Source organism: Trifolium pratense, linkage group LG3 (genome assembly GCF_020283565.1).
Source record: "Trifolium pratense cultivar HEN17-A07 linkage group LG3, ARS_RC_1.1, whole genome shotgun sequence".
Classification (NCBI taxonomy): domain Eukaryota; kingdom Viridiplantae; phylum Streptophyta; class Magnoliopsida; order Fabales; family Fabaceae; genus Trifolium; species Trifolium pratense.
Window position 1 is genome coordinate 10,946,757 of NC_060061.1, and position 17,094 is coordinate 10,963,850.

At 30.4% G+C, this 17,094-nt stretch overlaps 1 protein-coding gene and 1 pseudogene across 1 annotated transcript; both read right to left on the reverse strand.

Moving 5' to 3' along the window:
• Positions 1–11,963: 11,963 nt before the first annotated feature.
• Positions 11,964–12,293, reverse strand: LOC123914572. Its single transcript, XM_045965773.1, has one exon. It carries the CDS (start codon positions 12,291–12,293, stop codon positions 11,964–11,966), a length of 330 nt encoding a protein of 109 aa, XP_045821729.1.
• Positions 12,294–12,971: 678 nt separating this feature from the next.
• On the reverse strand, positions 12,972–14,448 carry LOC123914187 (annotated as a pseudogene).
• Between the last annotated feature and the right edge of the window lie 2,646 nt (positions 14,449–17,094).

Genomic DNA, 17,094 nt, shown 5'->3' on the forward strand with positions numbered 1-17,094 from the left:
TTACTCATTTTTTTGGCCAAACTCTAAATTACCTCCACCTAAGAATATGTGAGTAAGTTAACAAGCATGCTTCCACTATATATTGACGAAAAAAACTACTACCTCAGTCCTAAGTATAAAACTCTTTTGAAAAAATTATGGAGATTAAAAAAGTTGATTGTGTTATTAAATTTGTTGACAATTGTAGTAATTTTATCTATTAAATATATTTTAAACAAAAGGATAAATTTGTAAATTGAGTTTTATTCTAATTTTTAAACAAAATATTAGAAACATGTTTCTCTAATTTTAGTAAATGTCTCATTTTTATTTTTTTGTGATATATCTTATTGTCCTACACGTTTTTGTGTGGACGCACAGAGTTAAGTCTATGTCCCCCCAGCTTATGTATATATTTTATTTTCTTTTTTTAATAATAATATGAGCTATAGATGGAGGACAGAGAATGATAGAGATACCAACAAAATTGGGATGTCTGTCCCTATCTTGATATCTAGATACTCTTAATTTATATAAAAAAAAGGATTATGTACCAAAAAAAATTAATTAAGAATTAATTAATCCATAATTTTAGTAAATGTCTCATTTATTATGTTAAAACAAAAATATGACAAAAAATATATACATGTAATTTTATTAAAAAGATTTGTTTCCTAAATTTCAACTGTAACAATTTTTTTACTTATTTTTTGGTCGAACTCTAACTTATCTTAATCTCTTTTCTCGTTAAAACCAAAGTTGATAAGAAAAGAAAGAAAATAAATCGTTCAAATATAGAAACATTTTTTGTAGATAGATAAAAATGTCGAGATTCAAAGTTGATAAGAAAAGGAAGAAAAGAAATTCATTGAAAATTACACACATAAAATGAAGAGATCGAGATTCAAACCCCAGTCATGATAATCGAACTAACAAATTTGATATTTTTACCGATTGAAAGAGTTAGAAAGTAGAAACATTGTTTTCAATTGTGAGTTTGTGACCATAAATCTAATCCAATTAAGCAAGACTTTGATATAGTCCATAGAAATAAGCTACAAAGTGAGTGAAAGATGTTGTTACTTGAAAAGGACCCTTCCCGATCATTATCAATGACAGAGCAAAGCTAGACTCATTGCTGAGTTGGGGATGGGGATTGTTGATAATTAGTGATAAAGATTATACCTCTCCATCCTTTATCATAAATACTATCATTTATTTCTATATGAGGTGTCAGTTCATTTCAGTGTAGAGTTTGGTTATTTAGTGTGAGAGTTTGGTTGGGATTGAAAATGTGAAAATATTAGAAAGAGTTTAGAGATCATAAATAAAGTAATTTGTATTTAGAAAAATATTAAACAATACTCCAAGACACCAATTAAGCATATAAATAAATAAAATCTGCCTTAGAACTTATGCATTTAATTATTTAATATATTGAAAGTTTTTTTAAAAAAATTATCGAAAGTGTAAAAACTTGTCTTATCAACATTAATTTTATTTTTTATTTCTATTTTTGGTATGCTTAGCAAGTATTTCGGGAACCCTGTTTAGATTTTAAAGAACAAAAAGAGAAAGGAAGAGAGAAAATTAGTTTTGAGTAGACAAAAATGCCCTTGAATTTTAATAACTTATATAATATTTTGGCTTAACTTGTATAATATTTTTGAGAGAAAATTATCTCGTGAGTATTTTTTTTTTTAAACAAAACAACTTCATGATAAATATCAAATGTTTATAATAAATGGACGTACGATTATAATTGATTGATAATGTATAAACTCTTTATTCTGACAATGTAAAATAATTAATTAAATTAGTTTATAATTGTTTTCGTGAGCTTAGCTCAGTTAATAGGGAAATCACGTATATTATGTAGAAGTCGAAGTTCGAAATTTCTAGGTACTAGACTATTAGATCCAGAAAACAAATTAGTTCATAATTTATTTTATTCAGTTTGATAATTTTGTTTTTTAAATTTACATAATCCAGTACGAAGTCATTTTATTGCAAATTGTTACTACATTGGTGTGAGACGATATATGATAATCATCAACCCAAAAAAATGGATACCACACTCTGCTGGTTTTTTCTCTGTTCGGTCGATGTATGAGGTTCAGCAGAGGCGGTTTGCAGCGGCTGCAATTGATTCTCAGGCAGAGGCAGTGCTGAAACAACTTTGATTAAATAATGTGTCATCGAAGGTGAGTAATTTTGATTGGCGGTTGTTACTAAAAAAATTACCGACGAGAGAAGATTTATACTGAAGAGGAATAATCACCGATACTCATGAGAGGAGTTGTGTTTTCTGTTTCAAGGAGGTTGAGGATGTTCAACATTTATTTTTCAATTGCAGAACCATTATGCAGGTTTGGCACGCAATTTTCATTTGGCTTAACACAAACCTTATTCAATATGCATCAGTTTCACAACACTTCACATTGTTTGGAGACACAGCTAAAGGGAAAAATAGCAAGCGGTTTCGTCATATCATTTGGTTGGCGACTACGTGGTCATACGGGTGGACCCGTCAAATTCGAATAAATGTAGGGCTTGAGCTTGAGTCTTAAAATATTAGTCCTACTAAATTTTGTTTTTACTCAAAATTATATATACTAGCTGATATTATACTTTGAACACTATTATTTAGATTAAGTTGGAATGGTGCCAATAGTACTCACATAGATTCAATTTGTACCTCTACTGATTGCTTGTTTTTTCGAAATTCTTCCTCATCTTGCAGAAAAATGCACAAAGTCTCGCAAAGATGAATGTAGAGCTAAAAATGAGAAAATGAATAAGAAATTGGTAAATATAATTTGAAAAGATGGTCAAAATATGAAAATACCCTTTTCTGTTCCGTCTACATTTGCAGCATTGAATTGCATAATGACGGTTTGAAATAGGGATGTCAATGGATATCCATGGGCGCAGATAGCATGATATCCGTGTCCACTTCATTAAATAAATATGATATCCGTGTCTACTTCATTAAATAAATATGATATCCGTATCCGCTTCATATCTGTGCGGGTATCCACTAAGCGGGTAATCCGCGAGTTTTGAGGTATTCACGGATATTCATGGATGATAATTTTAAAAAAAAAAAATATATTTTTTCTAATTATATTTATACCTAAAATTTCTTAAAAGAAGTAAAAAGAAATATTAACACATAATAATATTCATACATTTCACTTTCAATTTACAACAATGTCACCACATTAATTTTTCTTCTTTTTTTTTTTATTTTTATAAATTCTTCTTTTTACCAAAACTTAATATAATATCCATATATTTCTCTTTAAAAAAATAATATACACACATTTCTAACTAAAATAAAATTCATCATAAAATTATGCGAAATATGAAAGTCTCTTTTATATTTAATAACTAAAGATATTTAAGTAATTTTCTTATTTATTAGCGGGTATGGATATATGCGGGCATGGATACCATTAAATCCGTATTCATATCCATTAAGTATCGGGTAATTAAAATATCAATTTATTTCATCCGTGGATATCCATTAAGTTATCCGCTCTGTATCCGTGACAAATTTTATCCGCAGATATTTGCGGGTATGGATATTTTTGCCATTCTTAGTTTAAAAGAAATGTTTAATTAATTTTGTCAAAAATTAAAATAACATACTAAAATCTACATGAAGAAAATTATAAAAAATAAACTGGACAAAGCAAACCAAAAACTGCAAAATTGAAACATTATTGAAGTAAATGACATGTGACATGTAATAAGAAGGTAAACACCTTACTTTTAATTTTTTGATAATCTAACAATTCTTTTCTTTTTTTCCCGATGTTATGCCTATATAATGAGACTATGTGCAAAATCTAAAAGTGGCCCCTTAATAAAAAAAACACATAATTTTTAAATAAAAAAATTATCTATTTAAATTGTAAATAATATAAAAAATAATATTCTTATTCTTGTAAACCTATAAACTATCAATATTAAACCAATTGCATTAAACCATATAGAACTAGAATCATCGTTTACAATTGAGCTGATGATCGAACCCAGGACCTCTAGCATACTATCCAAACCTATCACCACTAATAATAAAGGGTTTTTTTAATAAAATTGAGAAAAACTGAATTGAGCCTTAATATTCCTATTTATTTATTTTTTTCCTTTAGAAAAACTGGGCTGGGCCTTACAGTGTTGTAATATAGTTAATTTTCACACCCCCTAACTTACAAATAATACTAGAGATACTACCCTATAATATTTTTTGAGGCCCTTATTTTTATGAGGCATTATGTCATGGCCCATGTTGCACATGGGCTTGGGCCACCCCTATCTCTATCAATTGAGGTAAACAGTAAACTTATAAAGATGATGGTCCAACAATTCTAATCCCACCTTAATCACTTAATTTTCCCTCCTAATTTGGTACTCCTATATCATGAGGGCGAGTTCCATTTTTTGCATAATTAATTGATTTTTTTTAATTATGATTCATTGGTACTCTAAATCACACCCACTTTTAATATGTTTGGAAAATTAGCGAAAGGAAAACATAGAGCCAAGTTTAGTCACCTTATTTGGCTTGCTACGACGTGGTGTCTTTGGCGTATGCGCAACAACATTGTGTTTGGAGGAGATGTTGGAAATGTGTCTTCCTTGATGGATCAAATTGTTTACATTTCTTGGTTTTGGTTCATAGGAAGGATAGGGCTAATGTTTATGTATCTTTTACTGATTGGTGTAATAATCCTTTAGCTTGTTTCCAAAAAACATTTAAGGAGATTGTTATCGAATTGTAAGGGTCGAGTACAGTACACTTTGTACTCCTTATAATTCATATTTTTTGCTTATAAAAAAAACCCACTTTATTTCATCATCAAATTTCTTTTATCATTCATTGGTTAGAATCTGGTATCATTAATTCATTTGTATGTTTCTTTTAATTCTGACGCATTAGTACTCAAAATTCTACCCATTTTCTTCCTTAATCAATTTCCTTTTAAAATTCACTCATCATAATATGTGCGTCATCGATTCATTTGTATGCTTTCAACGTTGCTTACATTAATTATGATCATATTTCCAAGATATTTTTCACCTAATTAAAACTAATTTCATTTAATTCTAACGCATTGGCACTCTAAACCCTACCTATTTTCTTCCTTCATCAATTTCCTTTTAACATTCATTCATTAGAATTTGTGCGTCATTAATTCTTTTGTATGTTTCCAACGTTGCTTATATCAATTATGATCATATTTCCAAGATATTTTTTTATAATTAATGGATTTCTTTTAATTCTGACGCATTAGTACTCTAAATTCTATTCCCCAATCACATTTATAAGTAAATTTGACTTTGGTGATACATTGCAAAATGGATGTATGTAGTCTATATAATATAGAGCACATACATCCATTTTTTAATGTACCAGAAAAGTCAAATTTGCTTATAACTGTGATTGGAAGGAGTACACATTTTCTTCCTTGGTCAATTTTCTTTTAACATTCATTTATCATAATATGCATGTCATCAATTCATTTGTATGTTTCCATTTTTTTTTTGGCTTTTACCACCAGTTTAATCTGATTCAGGGGTCAATTCTAGCATCAAGTGGTTTTAATCCCCTCCCGATCTTAGTTGCGGGGTATCGAACCGTGACCCTCCCTACTAAGTTCAGCGTTAATCACCACTGAAACAACTAACAATTGATAACGTTTCTTACATTAATTATAATCAAATTTCCAAGACATTTTTCGCCTAATTAATGAATTTCATTAAATTCTAACACACTCGTACTCTAAACCCTACCTATTTTCTTCCTTCATCAATTTCCTTTTGACATTTATTAATTAGAATTTTTGCTTCATTAATTCATTTGTATGTTTCCAACGTTACTTACATTAATTGTGATTATATATTTCCAAGATATTTTTTTGACTAATTATTGAATTTTATTTAATTATGACACATTGGTACTCTAAAGTACCACACTCACTTTCTTCCCTAGTCAATTCCCTTATAACATCCGTTCATTAGAATTCGTGTGCCATTAATTCATTTGAATTTTTCAACGATGCTTCAATTAAGTTTAATCATATTTCTAAGGTATTTTTTTCCCTTGATTAATTGATTTTATTTAATTCTAATTCATTGGTACCCTAAACCATATCAACATTTTTCCATACCAACTTATTTAATTGAAAAATCAGGATGTGAGATTTTAAAAGCTTCATAGTTTGCTGTCATAGCAAAATGAAGTCCATGTTCATAATCATATTTTAACAATTTGTTAGAGAGAATTTGCAAACGCACTAAAGATGTTGCACAAGTGTTTAAGTGTGTTTGATAAACCTTTGAATTTTAGTGAGATGTTAATTAAATTTTGATCATCCATGAACCCCTATAAATTTTTTAAATTTTTGTATTGACAACAACAATAATACTGTGAAATTTCATTCAAATATGGAGGCCAAAAAATATAAATTAATATAACAGAAATGCAATTCCAAGAATAAGAATAAGGAGATGAATGAGGAATACATCCATAAATTCACTTGATAATACACTCTTTATGAAATATTTTGTCCAGAATATATAATAATAATAATAATAATAACTTTTCCATTCAAATAGATGTAGGCATCTAAATTCTTTTTATTGGTACAAATACAATTATTCTTATTTGATGCATAGTTTTTTTTTTTTTTTTTGAAACAATTATTTGATGCATAGTTAATGACCATTAAACAACTAGTTTATTTGTACCAAAACATACATATTGCCCCTTCACTTTTCATATTATTTGACGTCGACACATCGGGCAAGAATAAGGAGATGAACGCTTAATGCATTCATAAATCCACTTGGCAATACAATTTTTATGAAAAATATGAGAGCATCTTGTATAAAAGAGTTCTGAGTGCGATCCGCTGCAGAACTCCTCAACACAAATTGAACATGGTCCCTTAAAATTTGATAACATAGCTTTAACATATGAATTCATTGAAAACCCCACATTTTCTCCAAATCGACCAGATTGATCTTCTTCCACCTCGAGTGTAGTGACAACTCGAAGTAACACATTCAATTTCAACATTCCAGTTCCTTCAATGTTACTTGCAACCATTCTTCTAGCACAATCGGCCATTTGACATAGAACCTCGTCTAATATGGCATTAGGCACAAGACGAAAGGTGTCGTACAAAAAGCGAGTGATGTGATCATATCCATCGACGACAGGGTGTATATTATAATTACATAATATTACATGAGGAATCATGAAGTTGTCATGGATGGGTGTTTGATAATTAAATGTAAGGTTTTTTGGGTCATTGGGTGTCGCAGAAATAGTTAAATGGTTGTAATGTAAAAAAATAGAGAAGCAACTGTTCAAAGAAGGGTTTGGTAAGACCGATTGGATTGACCCATGATTTGGAGTCACACTTAAGTCAAGTAAATAAGACTCCATGAATGAGTTGAATGATCAAATGTTTAGCACAAGTATGAAATAGAAGTAGAAAAGTAATTGGTTTTGTATATATGATTTTGATCTTTTGTATACACTGCCTTTATTTTATAGGCAAAATGTGTTTACAACCAATAATTATATCTTGTCAAGAAAAGAAATCATTAAAAACATTTCTACCAACCATTGCAACTCTTTGACAATTTACATGTCATTGCAATTCTTTGACAATTTACATGTCATTTAAATAATTAATTTTTATATTTAATACAAATTTGAGAATTAATATTTTTCGAATTAATACTTTTCCACATATATATACTTATATACAAATGTTTTTAAGAATTTGCCAAATTTATATTTACCAATTATATATTTATACAATGTACTAGTACTTTTATTTTTATATATTTTTAATAATTATAATTTTTCATTTATACATTTATAGCCAAATTCCATAATTATAAATTGGCTTAAATATGGTTTGGGTCCCTTGCAAATATAGATTTTAGTCACTGCAAAATCTCAAAACTTTTAAAATGGTCCATGAACTGGATGCTGAGTAGACTTCTTTTGCCGAATTTAATATTTTAATAACATTTTCATTTAAATTTCAGGTTTTAAATTAAATTTTCATTTTTTCATAAAAACATAATTAATTAAAAAAATTGAATTTGATCCGTTTAAAATAGAAAGGAGTAAATGAAAAATTAAGGTTTATTGTTTGTTGAAGAAAGAAGTGCGAAGAAAAGTAAAAGAAGTCTACTTAGCATCTGCCAAATTATCAGAAATTTGACATGTCAATAAAAAATCTAGCTCGGAGACCATTTTAAATTTTTTGAAATTTTGCAAGAACTAAAATCTATTTTTTTTACAAGGACCAAAATCCAAACAAGACATATTTGCAGGGACCAAAGTCATATTTAAGTCTTATAAATTTATATGATTAATTATGTTTTCTGCTCCTGACAAAATTATCAAATTTTGTTTTTGGTTTCGACGAAAAAAGTGATATGTTGTAGTTTCTATAAAAAAATTATGCAAGACCAAGATTCATAATACAATAAGTTAAACTTTTTTATTGCAAAAAAATATTCAAATTTTATTTTTATAAAAAATTCATCTCAAACCAAATCAATTAAGATCAATGGCGGTAATGGTGTGAGATGTGACTGCATGGCAAGGGCAGGAGTTTAACATGCATGGCACCAGTGGCGATTATGCCGTCTGGCAAGCCCGGCACATGCCTGGGCTGCCTCTTTTTTTTTTTTTTTTTGTAATAATAAGAAACAAGAAAAAATAAAAATAAAAGAAAGAAACGCATTTCGTAAAGGTACCGTACGAAACATATTTAGTCTCTAATGTTTATTTTAGGTTTCAATTTGGTCCCTTATTTTTTAAAAGTTTCAAGTTGGTTCCTTATGTTATTGATCTCAACATAAGTTGGTCGTTTTCGTTAAATTTTGAGTTAATTTTTTCTAACTTTTTGTTAAATTTTGAGTTAATTTTTCTAAAACATTCACATAGTACTCTCCTAAGTGGTCTACGTACACAAATTCATTAGAAAAGTCGACGATTTAAACTAAAATTTGAGGAAAATGACCAACTTAAAACTTTTAAAAAATAAGGGACCAAATTGAAACCTAAAATAAACATAACAGATCAAATATGCAATTAATTCTAATTTTTAACAACCTAAAACCTTCTCAATCTATAATCTTTGTTTGATGACTTGATGGTGTTTTGAATTTTAAAATTTGTTAAGTTGTTTTGATTGTATAAATAAGTAGTTTAATATAATTATATACGTCGATGTGGATTAAGTTTTCATTGTAGTCTCTTATTTAGTTGAGCCTTAATTATATTGGAAACATGACTATACTCTTGCATGTTATTTCTTGTTTAAAAATTTCTTCCAAAATTAAATATTGAAAAACAAAGTTTAAATATTTCTATATTCGAAATTTGGGTTGATAAAATTCCCTCCAAAAATTTGTCCAGGCTCCCTAACAATCCTGGAGTCGCCACTGCATGGCACAACGACAGCACCGCTGGTAGAGCTTCCTTCACTTATCTATTACACAAAAGGCTAACATATATAAAAAATATCTATTATCTCATAAATAAATTCAATTTGTACCTCTACTTTCCTTTTCTCAATGACAAAATATAATGCAGTAATACACAAAAGGCTAACATATAAAAAAATCTTTATAAATCTAAGTATGAGTACTTTGAAGACATTAACGAAAATTTTAATTATTGAATTATTAGTTTAAAAATTATATTTAATCTTTAATTTAACGACGAACGACAGAAGCGGTGGCTAAAGCAACAGCCACAAGCGGAAATTGAGGTAAAGTGATGTTAGTTTGAGGAACCATGAGTTCAATAGCTGAAGAGCAAATTGAGAAAACATGTTGCTGCAAATTAAAAAATCGATTGAAACTGGAAATTTACATATTTCTTCGTGGAAACTGATAGAAACTGAAAGAAAAAAATCAGCTCTTTCTTTGCTTCTACTCTCGTTAGACACACATCATACATATTTTTATTACATTATTTGTAACTTTTTCAATAGTAGATGAATAAATAAAGGTCGAATACTATTTAGATCTTTTATAAATACTCTATCTTTCCCAACATATAAGCAAAAAATGGTCAACAAAAATGAATATATTTGGTCTAAATCTTTAACTAAATACATCAAGTTTTTTGAACTCATTTTTGCTTATATTTTGGGACGGATGGAGTATGTAGCGGTGTCAGTGTCATATATTTTTTACATTAGTGCAGTGTCGCCGTGTCTGTGTCGTGTCAGATATCCATGTCGAAGTTTGTGCTTCATAGCTAATGAGCGAATTTTTTATAGTGAAGGAAAGAAGAAGCACTCATCAATAGGCATGACAACATAACTCATATCCGCGGGTACCCACCCTCCCCGATTTTGACGGGAAAAAATCGAGTTGATTGAGTTTGAATTTTTCCCAGCCACAACGGCGTAGGAATAAAATTTTCACGCCATGTTTTGTATAGAGTACTATAAAAATACATATAGCGAATCTACAAAATTTCGTAGCATTCCGACTTGCCAGTGTCGTTTTCATTGTTTTTACTCGACTAACGCGATTTTAAATAAAGTTGGTTTTTCTATTTATATTCTTTGTTTAAAAAAATTATTTAACAAAACAATTTTTTTTGACTTTTACCCATTTTTTAATAAAAAATACCAAAATTCAACTCAAGTTCATATAGAGGTGAGGCGGAATAGAGATACCTGAAACCCACGGGGACTCGAACCCTGCGTTCGATTTGAGATTCTACTTTTCATACCCGTTAAAAATTAGGACGGATTTGAATTTGGGAACGGCAAAATCCATCCGTGCTCCGCCTCATTACTATGCCAACTCATCAACGATAGGGTCGGCATTGTGTGCATGTAGGAGAAAAAGTTGAGGTTGGTGTAAATAAAATGAACGAAAAAGACGCATATGGATAGCCTGCAGTTGAATTTAAATGCAGGATCTCCTGATCATGAAAATTTAACAATTTTGGTGCGAACAATTCTGCTTTTTTTTAGTATATAAATGAAATGACTAAACTAATTTTTTTTTTAATCTCATATGAAATTTTAGGTAAGTCATATGAAGTTTAAAAATAAATAAACATTTTTATGGTTAAATGAAATTAAGTGGATATTTGATTATTTGTAAAAAAAAAAATAAACATCATATAAACTCACACACATAAGTGAAAGACTCAGAGTTCGAACTTCGATCATAACGTTCAGCCTAACAATTCTAGCATTTTTTGTCGATTGAGCTAGGACTTCAGGACTAATAGATTGTATTTTTACTAAATAGATTTTTTTAAAACAATTTAAACACATATCAATATAATCCAAACATCAAATTAATGAAAACAGACTTTTTAGAAAAAAATTCCAACTGAACGAAATTGCATACTATTTTAATCTTTATATCGGATAATATTATATTTTAAAATAGATCTAATCTGAACCGTTCATACTCCTAAAAAAAGAGAACATTTTTTTTTTTTTTTGGACAAAAGAAGAGAACGTTAGAACGTTGTGTTCATGTTACAAGTTAAACTTAAACTTTGATACATTTACATGGCATCCGATCCCTTTCATTGAATTAGCTTGTTAATGTTTTCAACATTCCCTTCATGACAATTGTATGACTTAATTATGTTCAAAATATCTTTAAAAAATTTCTTATCATTATTGTATATTCTTATAGATGGCGATTTGTTATTCACAGAAAAAAGTAACAGTGTTAAAAACATAGATATATTTTGTTTGGGAACCACAATAATAAAACTTCTAAAATACAATTTTTCATATCAGATGCATACTTAAACCATTAAACAACTAATGTAATTGTACAAAAAACGAAAACTATTGTACTTTAGGAAGTTCATATCGCTCCTTCTTTATTCATAATACCTCACGCCGACACAACGGACAAGAATAAGAAGACGAACGATTGATGCATTGATCGATCTACTTGATAAGACATTCTTTACGGAATCCTTTGCAAAATTCTTCCACACAAATTGAACATTGATCCGTAGACTTTAAGGTAGTAGTTTCAACATCCAATCTCGGTGAAAATCCCATATTTTGTCGACCAATACAATTAAGATCAAATTGATCGACTCTAGTAACAATCTGAAGCAACACATTCATATGCAACATTCCACATCCTTCGGTGTTGAGTGCAACCATGTTTCTAGCCGAATCTCCCATTTGATGTAGAACTTCAGGTAATACGTAATAAGGCACATCATGAAAGGTGTCGATCAAAAAGCGAGTGATATCAATGGAATCCATGATTGTGTGTCTATTATAATTGCATAAGACTTCACAAGGAATCAAGAAGTTGGCGTCGATAGGTTTTGTGTGATTAAAGATAGGTTTTTTTGGGTTATTAGATGTAGAAGAAATAGTTAAGTGGTTATAACGAAAACGAATGGTGAGGTAACCATTCAAAGAAGGAGTGTTTGGTAAGATGGGTTTAAAGATTGGACTCACTCTTAACTTGAAGGAGAAGGATTCCATTGAATGAGTGATGAAAAGTTTATGGCAAATATGAAGTAGAAGTGGAAAAGTAATTGGTTTTTTGTTTGAGTTTGGTTTAATTTGTTTAGTATACATTGTTTTTATAGGTAGAAGTTGTAACGGTAATACTTAATTATCAAGAAAAAATAGGCTAATAAATCTAATAAGATTTGATGAAAAGATAAAATAAAATCTAAAAAGAATCACCCAATAAGTAATCTTGTTATATCTTTTTTATAGATATCGATCCAAAAAATAAGATAATTATATTAGATTTGAAATATATGTAACCGGAAAATTTGTGAGGAATATACCAAAACTATACTATCTTCTTTTAGCCAAATAATATTCATCAATAACTGACACTTAATCATAATAATGAACTATGCACTGATATATCAAATAACAAGTCTTATTATTATTATAAAAAAAAAAAAAACAAGTCTTATTCATAAAATAAAAACGGAAGAGTCTCAAGAACTATGTTGTCTAAAAAAAACATTACATAGATATTCTGGAAAACAAACTATTCAACAAGAATAAAACCTCCTTTTATGTATTCCAAACATGAGAATGGCAAGTCCATAACATGTTCCAGTTCAAGGGATTTGGATGTGAGAGTGTTTACAACCAAATTCCGATTCATATATTGGTTATCTCTACCAAAGCCTCTACACACAACTAGGGACGTATTACACGTCCAAGGAACTTGAACAGTAAAAGCAATGCCAGAACCTGTTTTCTCTTCACAAGAGCTTCTGGTTTCTAAAAGTGTGTCTTTGTATGCTCGGCAAACTTGAGATACATACTTTCCCATTGGTAGAATTTGCTCAGACTCAGATGGAACTGATCCATCATGGTTCAATACATCAGAGTCGGAATGCAGGTTCACCACAGCAGTTTACAGTACCATGTTTGGGATGAAGACAAGTTTTAAGAGATTTTAGGAATGGCGAATCAGGGTTCCATAACTTGTGGGGAAATACATCATTACCATCATAAGCATCAACAAAGATCATATCATATAGATTTGTATTATTAGTTATAAATTCCTCAGCATCTGCTTCATGAAGGCAAATCCTCTCGTGGATGCCTTTCCATAACTTCATCAATGATATCCGGTTTCGCAATAGCCCTGTGACCTGATTTTGTCATGAGTGAAAAAGCCGGGAACCCCATTGCACGAATCGATGCTGAGATAACAAGGGGATCAATTTCAACTACGTCAACAATGGCACCTTGGATTTTACTTGCCAAAAAAAGTGGCAAGCTTCCCCCACCATGACCAATGCATAAAATACGCATATTTTTCTTTCCTTGCAATGTGCTAATAATATCAAAATTACATGAGGCTACGGCAGTCAACCCAGCAGAAACCATACTCTTCAGATACGGAGCAGCTAAGCAATGTGGTTGCTGCATAAGATAGACAAGTTCCGGCTTGTTTTCTCTGCAAGGAAGCTTTACTTTTGTCGTGCTCTGGCGAGTAACATCATTGAAACGCAGCGCCCGCCATTGATATCCAAGAACCCTCAGATTCCCTTCACTCCCATATCCAGGATGCACTTCCTCACACCTCTGCTGCAACCATCTTTCCATTTTTGACCATTCCATTCTATTGGGTCTGGAGGATGGATGTGCAGTGACTGAAACGACGCCATTTCCCTTGCCAGAAGTTGATCGGAGAACAGTTTTACCTTTGTCAGAAGCAGAACCCCACCACTCTGAGGCATAGAGCCAGTCACCTTCATCTTCCAAGTGTCGTCGCACTGCGGTTGAGAACCGCCGGAGACGGCTGAAACCTTCTCTGCTTCTGCGCCACATCGAGGTTAAACCCTAGGATATAACCCAAGAACAACATAAGTAAATTTATGGAAAATTTAACCATTACACAAAAAATGATGTATATTTAGCAAAATTTTACTACTTTGCCATGGATTTACAACTCTAGTTACCATTCAATTTCAAACTCAAAATTTCCAAAATCAATAAACAGCAGCACCTAGAAACCGGGCCAGCAGCCATCAAATTCAAAACATGAAAACTGTACCCAATATCTTAATTTTCTAATAGGTCAGGTCTTTCATGAAATGGACATGTACAAGTCAACTAATGCTTGAAAGATTGAAAGAGTGAATGTTATTTCAGGTCTTTCATGAAATGGACATGTACAAGTCAACGACGCATTGGATTCTTTTTTTGAAATTTTGAGGGAAGAAAGGTACACCTCTTAGGTTTCTGATCCGACAAAAGTACTCAAATCCAACACGTCTTATTATCTTAAGTTATACAACGAAAGAAAAAGAAGGCACTAACAGCTAGCATAAAGACATCTATGTTTTATTAAACAAAGCTCTCAAAAAAAGAATGGAGTGAAAGAAAAATCAATTGTGAGGGAAGAGAAACCCAAAAAACATGTGGCAGAATAATTTCTTCCCTACTTTCAACTAAATTTTGACATAACCTCCCACATTGTAACACAAAAAGCACATAAGTTTATCGTTTTCTGTCGTAGGAATTTTAGTAGTATAAACATTCATGAACGAGCACAGAACAGACTTTAGCTCATATTATAAACAATCATGATATTATGATTATAATAAAAAGGGATGATAGGTAAAGAAAACAATATTTTTAGGCACATGAAATGAAAGAAACAATATTTAAAGTGTAAAGTACAACAAAAATGGGTTTGAAAGAAAGGGATCATTCATTCATTGATTGATTTCTGTAACAAATGATTCAGTCACACATTGCGTCGAACAGTTTGTAAGCAATATTTGAAACAATGAAAATACTCCCTCCGGTCCTTTTTATAAGGAACAATTTGGAAAAAAAATTTGGTCCTTTTTATAAGAAACAATCATTAAATTTATTCTTACAATTCCATTTTTACCCTTATTAAATTGTATTCATTCCAAAGTTATGCATTAATTAGAGTGATATATTCCCTAAGGATAAATTAATACAGCAAGGTTAGTTTTGGAATAGATTGTAAAATTTTAGAATTTTTATTAAGAAAGATAAGGTTTCTTGGTATGTGTGTTTTTTCCAAATTGTTCCTTATAATAAGGACCGGAGGGAGTATCTGGTAACCCAACGTAGTTGCTCATATAATATGATATCTCATATCTCTATCAATTGAGATAAACTTACCAAGACGATAGTCCAACAGTTCTAATACCACCCTAATCACTTAATTTTCCCTCCTAATTTGGTATCACATGAGGGCGAGTCCCCCTTTTTTTTTTCATAATTAATTGATTTCTTTTAATTATGATTTATTGTTACTCTAAATAGAGTTGGGAACAGGCCAGGTCAGACCTTGATAGCCCTAAGCCTGACCTACGATTTTTTTTCAGGTCTGAGCCTGGCCTATGACCTATCAAATGTTATTTATTTTGGTCTGGCATGAGCCTTTTTAAAACCTGGTCTGACCTTGTAGCCTATTTAAAAGCATGTGTTACATAAATATCTCTATATAGTCTTTTTAAATAGGCTAAACATGCCTTAAAAGCCTATTTCACATTTAAATTTTTATAATTTCTTCAACATTAAGAAAAAACTAATAAAATGATTGACACAATAATTAAAAGTTAATAAAATAACAAATATGATTAAATAATAATATATTTTTTATTTGGCAAAAAATAATATAAATAATAATAATTAAATATAAACAGGCCGGCCTATTAGGCTTTGTAGGTTTTTTAAGAAGCATGAGCCTGACCTATTTATATAAACAGACTTTTTTCAAAACCTAAGTCTGACATTTTTAATAAACAAGTAAGGTCAGGCCAGACTTACACAGGCCAGGCCGAAGGCGCCTGTAGGCCGCCTGGCCTATTCCCAACCCTAACTCTAAATCATACCCACTTTCTTTTATCATCCATCGGTTAGAATATGTGCGTCATTAATTCATTTGTATGTTTTCTTAATTATGACGCATTAGTACTCAAAATTCTACCCATTTTCTTCCCTAATCAATTTCCTTTTAACATTCACTCATCATAATATGTGTGTCATTGATTCATTTGTATGTTTCCAACGTTACTTACATTAATTATGATCATATTTCCAAGATATCTTCCGCCTAATTAAAATGAATTTCATTTATTTCTAACAACATTGGAACTCTAAACCCTACTTATTTTCTTCCTTCATTAATTTCTTTTTAACATTATTCATCAGAATTTGTGCGTCATTAATTTATTTGTATGTTTCCAACGCTGCTTATAATAATTATGATCATATTTCCCAAATTTTTTTTGACTAATTAATGGATTTCTTTTAATTCTGACGTATTAATTAGTACTCTAAATTCTACTCCCCCCAATTACATTTATAAGCAAATTTGTGCATTGCAAAATGGATGTATGTAGTCTATAATATAGAACACATACATTCAGTTTTCAATGTACCAAAAAAGTCAAATGTGTGTGTCAACAATTCATTTGTATGTTTCCATTTTTTTACCACCAGTCTAATCTGATTTTGGGGTCAGTTCTGGTATCAAGTGATTGTAGCCCCTTCCAATCTTAGTTGCAAGGTATAGAACTGTAGTCTTTCCTAC